This window comes from Lithobates pipiens, unplaced genomic scaffold, assembly GCF_037356315.1.
Source record: "Lithobates pipiens isolate NorthernLeopardFrog02 unplaced genomic scaffold, aLitPip1_a1.2 Scaffold_3, whole genome shotgun sequence".
Taxonomy (NCBI): domain Eukaryota; kingdom Metazoa; phylum Chordata; class Amphibia; order Anura; family Ranidae; genus Lithobates; species Lithobates pipiens.
The window spans coordinates 83,969,919-83,980,816 of NW_027507790.1; the positions used below are offsets into that span (position 1 = coordinate 83,969,919).

Consider the following 10,898-nt stretch of genomic DNA (forward strand, 5'->3'; position numbering starts at 1 on the left):
TGGATAATCCAGGTAACTGCACCCACTTCCGGGACAGCTCTCTGCGGAAAGGGGCGTAACTTACGCCCCTTTCCGCAAGTGCCCGCCCCTTCCTGCAAGTGCCCCGCTGCCTGCTGGGAAACACACAGCTCCCAGAGGCAGCGGGGAGCGTCCTTATTGCACAGCGCAATTCGCGCATGCGCAGTAGGGAACCGGGAAATGAAGCCGAAAGGCTCCACTTCCTGATTCCCATACCCAAGATGGCGGCGGCAGGACCCGACAGACGACCTAGCGATCGGCTTCGGGTGCCGACATCGCGGGCGCGCTGGACAGGTAAGTGTCACTATTTTAAAAGTCAGCAGCTGCAGTATTTGTAGCTGCTGGCTTTTAAAAAAAAAAAAAAAAAAAAAAAAAAAAAAAAAAAAAAAAAAAACGCGGAGTCCCGGTGGACTCCCGCTTTAATCAGCCACCAATTGTACAAGTTCTCCTTGGGTATTCTAAGTAATTTTCTAGCAAAAAAAAAAAATGTAACTAGAAACCAACAAATGACAGAAAAAGGTTGTGTTTAAACTTTCTTCAGTTACACACAAAGTCTATTCCACTGACAAATTGTTACAATGTTTATACTTAAGTTAAACTGCTAAAGAATGTTGCAATTCTTGGCAGACTGCCGGGTTTTTTTTCTTCCTTTCTCTTGAGGGCTGTGGCTTCAGAAGAGCAGAAAGAATTCTTTGCATAAAATAGAATCGTGAAACACTTGTCAAGATCGCAACGGAGAAGAAAAAAAAATAAATAAATAAATAAAAAATCACGATAACGATTCTTGACGATTCATCGCACAACTGGCGCTATACAGTATATAATCTTGCTAGAATTCTTCAGTGCAATATCCGAGTTCCTATATCCCTTCCTAATCTAAACAGTCTGGAAAGTAACTGCACTTCTGACGGGCTGTAGGAATGCTTTTTAGCACATGATATTTCTAGGAAGAAGTCGCTCTTTTTCACATGCCTTTCTCAACAGAAAAATGTCACCTTCTCTTGAGATCCTTATCTTGCAATGAAAATCATGTCCCAAGCAGCAGTGCAGAAATGTCCTAATCTATTAATACTTGCATTTCATAATCCTAAACTATGCACAGGCTTAACTGCTAAACCTGGGGCTAGAACGCTTATCAGAGGAAAAAAACTCGAAATACATTTACAAGGGAATACTTGTTTGCAAAAAGTGCTTTGACAAAAATAGTTGACAGGAAAACCAGCTGTAACAGTGCAGATAATTTACACTGAACATAAAGAGAAAATGCTGCATTAGGGACCCCTTCACAGTAATGAATCTCTTAAAGTGGTTGTAATGCTCAGACATGAAATATGAACCAAGCCTAGCCTTCTATAGTGTGTACTTATCTCAATTAAGAGCTCTAAGTGTCACTTCTATCTGCTGCTTCGTTTTTCCATCAGCATGAATCGCTTCTGGAAAGTTTTCCTGACACCAATAGACAAAAGGTTAAAGGGGAGGCACCTCCAGCTGATTGACAGACTAAGCCATGTGCCTGTGTGAAGGGGGCATGTCCCTTTCCTCCAATCAGCTCTTAGAGTTCTCCTCACTGAGATCTGCAGAGTGTAACTTCAGCTCTCTGACCACTTTTTCCTAAACTCTCACACATGCTATAAATTCAGCACTTTTAACATCTCCAGGGACGAGAGCTACAAATACACAGTTACAACTTATGTAGGAGGATTTATTTAATCTCTGTGTATCACCTGGGGCCAGTTACTTTACTGGGCATATGTAAGAGTTTACAACCACTTTAAGGCATGCAGGTAACACTTTTTTGCATTAAAGGCATACTGTGTTAAAGCAACCCATTAGTCCTCAATACCACAACAGTGACTACATCGGATAGGATACAATTACTGTTTGATCAATACTTTTCCGCTCGGCATAGTCAAACTTTAAAGCGGAGGGCCACCCTAAAAAATAAATAAAAATATATTGCATTAAAATGCTCCTAGAAGAAATGGTTGTTGTAGGCAGATTGTCCTAATATGCCGCTTCCTGCACTGCGGAGATCTTCAGTCTTCTCTTCGCATTGTCTTCTGCGCGATTCGCAGTAGGCAATGGGCAGTGAAGCCGCAAGGCTCCACTGCCAGTTTCCCTTACTACGAATGGCGGCGCCAGGACCCGATCCGATGGACGAATCTGTCTCGGGCGGGCACCCTGGACAGGTAAGTGTGCTTATTAAAAGTCAGCAGCTACACCGTTTGTAGCTGCTGACTTAATTTTTTTTTTTTTTTTTTTTTTTTTTTAACCGGACCTCCTCTTTAAAGTCAAAGTCAACTTTTGTTGAACAAATAGGGCCACCCACTCCTCTAATTTTGTCACATTCAGCAGTATAGCCAAGATTCAAGATGTGAATGGCCAGCTTAAAATTCACTTGGTGTGACTCTTCATGGCTGAACCTGTAGTGTAGTTTCTCATACTTATGGACTTTCCATGTGTTCATGGCTAAACCCCTCATCCTTCATTTAGGTTTATTGTTGCCATTTTCCTATATACTGCTTATGACGACCATTCCATTTTGGACTTGAATTTGCCATTTTATAGTGTTTTTTTTTTTTTTTATTACATGAAATTTTTACAAAAAGATTGTAACAGAAAATCCAATTGCTGCAAATCACATAAAAAAAAAAATGTAGTAAACAGGATTTTTACAGTATGCATTACACTAAATACAGAGCTGTGAACTATGCCTAATAGTTTTTACCTACACCTAGAGGCTGGGTGACACACAGACACTATGGGAAATTCCTAAACTATGTGCTACAAGAGTGGAGCCTCTTAAAAGAGAAGTATGTTTTTTTTTTGGCTATTCATACTTACCTAGGTGAATATAGCATCAGACTGATGCTGCATCTGTCCCCCGCCACCTCATCACCGAGAACTGAGCCATCGAACATCGCTGATGGCTCGGTTCTCTCACCTCCCCTAGCAGAGATGCTGCCCGTCAGTCAGCATCTCTCCCGCTCTGCTCCACCACCCTCATTGGAGCGCTGAGCTGTGGAGGGGACATCTCAGCGGCTCGCTGAGAGGCCAAGACTGCCATCAGTCAAGGCAGCTGGCGGATCCATAATTCCAAAGTCAGGATGACACAGTGCCTGGTCTGATACTGGTAACTTCAGCGGAGAGCGGACCTCAGACTGCTCTCTGCTGAAAACGGGTCACAGGAGTGCAAAACGAATTGTACTCCTGTGACCCAGAGAAGAAGCCCAACCTAAAAATCTCAGGCTGGATTAATCCTTTACAAAACCAACCAGGTTTTACATTTTAAATGAAATAAATACGGACACATGTTTATGTTGAAAATTGCACAGCTTTCCATTGCTTTCATAACAATGCCAATGTTAGGCCTCATTCCCACGAGGCAGATCCGCTTCCACGGAGTCCGCCGGCTCAGCGACAGGTCACTCTCTGCTCACTGAACGGGGGAGGGACTTGTCAAGCGCCGCTGGTTTCTATGGAGAGATCGGATGAAAACGGACAGCATGTCCGTTTTCATCAGATCTCACCCGATCCTGACATAGGGCAATCTGCCTGCTTTTGGCGGATCGGAACGGGTCGGAGTCAGCGGACATGTCCCCGCTGAAATCACTCTATAGACCAGCATGGAGCACCCGTTCATGTCCGCTATCAAAACTGACAGGTGGACCAGAACGGTCCGACAGTGTGAAAGGGGCCCTAGGGTTAATGAAATAAAGCCAACAAGGACAATTATATATACCATCCTGAACCCCAAAAACACGCAAGACATAATGCGTATACATCTCTCAATGACAACCTAGGGATCTACCCTTCCCTAAGATGTGTTAGGCATTCAAAAGTGACACACAACCATCAAAGTATCTTTATTTCTCAAACTGACCCCCCACCCACAATGCTTCAATTTCAAGATCTCCTTGATTTTGGGGGCTAGTGAAAAGAAGTCAAAGCATGACTTGGCTGTGAAATAATCAGACATGATAGTTCAGCATGGAAAATGAGTAGGTTCACACAAAGAACTCTTCTCTTCTAGAAGAACAAAGAACAATCTGAAAGGTCAGCAGTAAATGGAAAATGTAGGTGACAGGTTTAAGGAACACAAGTAATTTGTATGTGGGATGATGGGGGTGGTGCGGAAAGTTGTGGAACCTAATCTAACAGCACAGCAGTGTGTACGCCGGTTATGTGACTTCCCATTAAGCAGTGTAAGCAGCCAGTATTGCGTGACATGATGAACGGCATAACATAGCTGCCACAGAAAAGCAAATGGAGGCAGTTGTAGGGGGGCCAAATCCCAATTACCACTGACCTTCAAAAAATAAAAAAAATAATAAGTCAACTATTATTTCCCAAAGATGCTATATGACCCTGGGCTTACGGACCATCACAAAGTCGTGACAGAAATAGTTTTTTCTTGATTTGAAGGCTTCCTTGGTCTCATACATGACTGCTCCTGTTACAAAGAATGGTTGACAACACAGAAATGCATCGTTCTACTGAGGATCTATAAAAAGCTTGAGCAGCCAGCGGCCGTTACAAGGAAGTCAACAATTCTGAAATGTTTCAGATACAGAGCTCTACCCTAAAGGCATGCATAGACTGTATATGACTTTCTTGAATTGACTAAAAACAATTTAATATAGCAACAAAAACAAAGGTTGTCACTGTTCCAGAGTAATGTCAATCCTGCGCAAACAGATCACAAGACTTTTCTGGTGACTACAGATCTCTATCGCCTGATGTATTGCTGTCCTTGGTTACCATCATAAGCCTGACTATATGGAAGTCTTGTGAACGCAAACATTTTCACATTTGAATTTTCTAAAAGGTGATCAATCACATTTGCTACACTAGTAGGTCCCTGATGTTGCATCCTTTTTTTTTTTTTAGAAAAAAAAAAAAAAAAAAAGTGATGTCTAGAGCAATGGTGGATAGGATCACCACGGGACCCTATGCGATATCATTTTCAGGCTCTCCATGGAGTTAGACTGAGGGGATTCACGATCCGATTATCGGAGGAATGATCATCTGTTTTTTTTGCATTTTCTCACGTCAAATCCGATGAGTTTACTAAAGCCACGAAAATTCTCGTACGACAGAGTAAATAAAAAAAAATTGGAAGCGATGTCATGCTGTTGTAATGCATTGCATTTTCGAACGACAGCTGTTCTGATTTAAACAAAAATTGTACGATCTGGCATCGTACAAAAAAGATTTCTGTGCATGTCCGATAGAATATTATAGGATGAACTGTCCTGATCAGCTCTCAAAAGCTCTGTACTAACGATCCAACTATCGTACGATCGATTTGAAAGCGGCATTCTTCTTGCGATTTTCGGATCGTGTGTCCGGGGCTTAAATATCTCCTAAAACGCGCACCGTTTAGGAGATATTTATTATAGTTACAGCCAGCGAAATCAATGGCGCAGGTGCACTTCGCTCTCAATGGATGGTATGGTGTTCATTCAGAGAGGCATAACATCATTGCGGCTTGACCATTCAAACAGCCGGGGCCTACAAACCGACAAGGAGGACCAGGTGAAGATGGAAGCCCTGTCAGCGATGACAGCGCACTGCTGGATGGCTTCGTTCCAAGGTCTTTTATAATGTGCATACGTTACACATACTAGCCCAATATGCTATTAACCTGCAGGAGATTTTTTTTATTTTTTTTGGGGGGGGGGGGGGGGGGGGGAGGTTGTGGTTTACTACTGCTTTAAAGGGGGTTGTAAAGGTAAATATTTTTTCACCTTAATGCATTCTATGCATTAAGGTGAAAAAACATCTCACAGTGCCGCCCCCCAGTCCCCCCGTTTTACTTACCTGACCCCTCAAAAGTCCCGCACTTGCCCCCAACATCCTCTTCGTCGCTCAGCCTGGCCGCTGATTGGCTGGAGCGGATGGATTGAAAGCAGAGCAGCCCTTGGCTCTTGCTGCTGTCAATCACATCCAATGACGAGGCGCACCGGGGGGCGGGGCCGAGTGCTACAGAGAGTGCCTGTAGCCACCGGCTGCATCACGGGAGCGTGCTTGAAAGTGCTTCTCAGCATGCGAGGGAGCTCGCATGAACGTGAGAAGTACTTGCGGGGGGAAACCGAGACAGCCGCCGAGGGACCCCAGAAGACAAGGTTCGGAGCCACTCTGTGCAAAAACGAGCTGCACAGTGGAGGCAAGTATAACATTTTTTTTTATTTTTTAATAACAAACAACTTTACAACCCCTTTAACCACTTCCTGCCCGCAATATGCAGAATGATAGCCACAGGGTGGTTGTGTTATTCTGACTGGGCATCATATAATGTCCAGCAGGATAAGCCACTCGCGAGGGTATGCAGAGATAAATTCGGTAATGTAGTGTGTAGCTCTGACACACCGCATCTGCGATCCAGGTAAAGAGCCTATGACGTACATTGTGTCATGAGTGGCAGAAGATGATAATCAAAGGAGCAATGTGCATTGATGACCAGAGGATGTTGGGGGGGGGGGGGGGGGGTGCTATGAGTTAGTTCCCCTTTTTATCCTGAAAAGATGACTCAACCCTTTAACTCAGCGTTTCTCAACCAGGGCTCCTCGAGCTCCACTGATCACACTAATGTATCATGAGCTGTAGATATAGTATTTATCAGGGGTTCCCGAGACCAGAAAGGTATTTCAAGGGTTCCTCTGTGTTGAAAAGGTTGAGAAAGTCTGCTCTACCGAACACACTGATATAAAGTTGATTGGTTACCATGCACAACGACTCCAGATTCTATCTGCTCCACTTTTAGTAAATTCCCCCTAGTGTATGGACTGAATGCTGGATAGAAGTAAGCAAAATCCTAGTCCATGTGACAGGGTCCCAGCACTGACAACTAGTAGAATGAACTATCAACAGATCCCAGAGGGACATGTCCATCCCTGGTCAATGGGACATGAGCTGAGGCTTGTCTGGGGAAAAGCAATCGGTTGCAAAGCCTTGCCCTGCTGCTGTTTGAAGAGATCTGCAACACACATCCCAGGGACTCTTTTAAACAAATTGGCTGCTGTGCCTATGCAAATGGGAGCTGCACCACACACTGCCGTAGATGATCAAGGCTTTGTTCAGACTTGCAGTTAGGGAACAGTAAAAACGTAAGGTTGAGTCGCGTTTTTGCCATCCACCAACTGCCGCACCCTACTTAAGCTGCACTGGCAGTGGACAGGGAGGTTCAGGTGTCATGGCACTTCTCACCCTCAAAGTTCACCTGACACCCAGCAACCAGTGGGCGCAAATTGCTACAAAGTCAAGCAAATGGGGAAGCACTGCAAACACGTGCACTGTAGAGTTACAATGTGTTTGTCTGCAAAAATAGGGGTTAAAAACAGGCAGTAAGGAGGCGTTGCCTCCCGGCTGCCTGTCAGTAACCTCTGAAATGGAATCTGAAAACAGATCAGACTTCAGAGGCAAGGGAGATTTAGACAAATGTCCAACTATACCATGAGTGGTGAAAAAAGTGCCATTATTGGTGTTGAGAGGCCTGGCAGCCAACAGAGGAGCTGGATGGGGGGCAGTGTTAGCAGGATGTCGGAGCCCTGTGCCTGGCACTCATCAGAAGAGATGGATGGTGGGCAGTGTTAGCAGGATGTCGGAGCCCTGTGCCTGGCACTCATCAGAAGAAATGGATGGTGGCCAGTGCCGGGGTGTAGGAGCCCTGCGTGCCCGGTGGTGGGCAGTGTCGGGGTGTAGGAGCCCTGCGTGCCCGGTGGTGGGCAGTGTCGGGGTGTAGGAGCCCTGCGTGCCCGGTGGTGGGCAGCGTCGGGGTGTAGGAGCCCTGCGTGCCCGGTGGTGGGCAGTGTCGGGGTGTAGGAGCCCTGCGTGCACGGTGGTGGGCAGTGTCGGGGTGTAGGAGCCCTGCGTGCACGGTGGTGGGCAGCGTCGAGGTGTAGGAGCCCTGCGTGCCCGGTGGTGGGCAGTGTCGGGGTGTAGGAGCCCTGCTTGCCCGGTGGTGGGCAGCGTCGGGGTGTAGGAGCCCTGCGTGCCCGGTGGTGGGCAGTGTCGGGGTGTAGGAGCCCTGCGTGCCCGGTGGTGGGTAGCGTCGGGGTGTAGGAGCCCTGCGTGCCCGGTGGTGGGTAGCGTCGGGATGTAGGAGCCCTGTGGTGGGCAGCGTTACAATGTAGGAGCCCTGTGCCCGATCGTGGGCAGCGTTACAATGTAGGAGCCCTGTGCCCGATCGTGGGCAGCGTTACAATGTAGGAGCCCTGTGCCCGATCGCGGGCAGTGTTACAATGTAGGAGCCCTGTGCCCGATCGCGGGCAGTGTTACAATGTAGGAGCCCTGTGCCCGATGCTGAGCAGTGTTAGAATGTAGGAGCCCTGTGCCTGGCACTCATCACACTCCGGATGTCACCAACTTCTTTATGTGGAATCTCAATGTACGCCTCACATCCTGTCATCACACATCCTTCCCCTCCATATACAGAGACATTTCTATCCCTCCTCATTATCTATATAGAGCATGTGGTGTGCATTGAGATGAATGCATGAAGTTTCAGTCTAGCAGAGGACAGACCACCCCCCCTCCCCCAAAATGACAGCTGTAACCTTGAGGCGGCACAGCCCGGCTGCCCTCTTACCATGGCGAAGCCGGAGAGCAGAGCCGAGGTCCGGCTGGAGGCTTTGAGCTTGGCCCGGCTCAGGTAGAGCTTCCTCCAGGACAGCGCCTGCATCGAGTGCTCGTCCAGACTCATGAGCTCCACGTAACTCCGGCTAATCCACTCCGTATAGCACAGCTCCTCCTCCTTCACCTCCTGCTGGGGGCGCGGGCGGGATTTCTGTGGCACCGCACTGCGCTCCGGGACCATTTGCCCGTCACCTACAACTGCGTGACCCCCCTCCTCATCCTACTGCCAGACACCCGTCACAGGTACTGGAGCAACACGGACTCCGAGCGCAAGAGGGCGTCACCTGCCAATTCCCCACACTACTACAGCTCCGCCTATTCCAACAACCGCCAACCAAAAGTTGCCTGTGTTTCATCAGATTAGGCGACCCGTCAAGAATGTGTAACGGAAGTGACGTTCCGTTTCTGCCATCTTGCTACACCCCGCACTCGTCCATAGTAAGGTTACACTGAGAAGGGGGAAAGCGGATATCTTGTTACACCCACTAGAGTTTTGCATTTTACGCTTATTTTTAACAGTAAACAGAGGTTATATCGTGAAATACAGTACTTAAGGTTTGCTAATCTGACAGATGTTCTCTGCTTTTACAATTCAACATCTAAAACATTCACAAAGAGTTCTAAGTACTGTATTTCACGATATAACCTCAGTTTACTGTTAAAAATAAGTGTAAAATGAGAAACTCTTGTGGGTGTAACAAGATGTCCACTTTCCCCCTTCTCAGTGTATCCTTGCTATGAAGGAGTGCAGGGTGTAGCAAGATGGCGGTGACGAAATGTCACTTCCGTAACACATTCTGAAGGGTCGACAAATCTGATTAAACACTGTCAAATACGGCGACCTGTCAGAATTGGTAACAGGAGTGACGTTCCGTTGCCACCATCTTGCTACACCCCGCACTTCTCTACAGTAACGATACACCAAGAAGGGGGCAAGCGGACATCTTGTTACACCCTCCGGAGTTTTGCATTTCACAGTTATTTTTAACAGTGAATGGAGCATATATGGTGAAATACAGTATCAGGCTGTTTACATGTTGAATTATAAAAGCAGCGGTGTTCTGTCACATTAGCAAACCTGCTTTTAAAATGCTATGTCTAAACAGTCCGTCAGATTTCTATATACTGTATTTAACCTTATGTAGCACTGTCCCCCGAAGGAGCGGCTGGTTTTGTTGGGCTTACCGTTACCTTCTTGACCTCGTGTGCGTCTAGGAGTTTCCCGAGGTAGGTGGCCCAAAGAACTGCAGAGACTGACACTGGATCCACTTTTAGGATATTTATTTAGCAACAATTAGACAGAACAGTCTCTCAATGAAGGGTAAAGGGTTAGGTAGAAAATTCAGGTACTCTTGGCACTGTAAAAGATAGGAAGTCTCTCACCATAGAAATCCAGAGAATTGCCACTCAGAACTGGATTCTCACAGCTACCAGATAGATCTCTTCTCACTAGGCCTAGCAGCCGATAGAGTGTTTGAATAAAGCAAAGTCTCTGCCACCGACTTGATGTAGAACACTTGTGAAGAAAGTCTCTGCCACCGACTTGATGTAGAACACTTGTGAAGAAAGTCTCTGCCACAGACTTGATGTAGAACACTTGTGAATAAAGTCTCTGCCACCGACTTGATGTAGAACACTTGTGAATAAAGTCTCTGCCACCGACTTGATGTAGAACACTTGTGAATAAAGTCTCTGCCACCGACTTGATGTAGAACACTTGTGAAGAAAGTCTCTGCCACAGACTTGATGTAGAACACTTGTGAAGAAAGTCTCTGCCACAGACTTGATGTAGAACACTTGTGAAGAAAGTCTCTGCCACAGACTTGATGTAGAACACTTGTGAAGAAAGTCTCTGCCACAGACTTGATGTAGAACACTTGTGAATAAAGTCTCTGCCACAGACTTGATGTAGAACACTTGTGAAGAAAGTCTCTGCCACAGACTTGATGTAGAACACTTGTGAATAAAGTCTCTGCCACAGACTTGATGTAGAACACTTGTGAAGAAAGTCTCTGCCACAGACTTGATGTAGAACACTTGTGAATAAAGTCTCTGCCACAGACTTGGATATAGAACACTTGTCAATAAAGTCTCTGCCACAGACTTGGATATAACTGAAGGATGTAGATACATTTAGAGAGCCATCATACGGTACCAGTATCTCGCAGTTGGTCCGGCAATACCGTATGAGTGTAGATTCGCTTGTTGTCTTTTAACTAAGCCTCCAGGCTCTTTCTGAGAAG

General features: G+C 46.3%; 1 protein-coding gene across 1 annotated transcript in view; it reads right to left on the reverse strand.

Annotated features, from left to right (window-relative positions):
* Positions 1–8,957, reverse strand: part of LOC143940506 (calcium release-activated calcium channel protein 1-like) — a 38,048-nt gene extending 29,091 nt beyond the window's left edge. Inside the window, exon 1 of the mRNA XM_077461974.1 lies at positions 8,609–8,957. Within this exon, the coding sequence (XP_077318100.1) occupies positions 8,609–8,836 (228 nt within the window). The 5' untranslated portion in view covers positions 8,837–8,957. The remainder of the gene's footprint in view (positions 1–8,608) is intronic.
* Between the last annotated feature and the right edge of the window lie 1,941 nt (positions 8,958–10,898).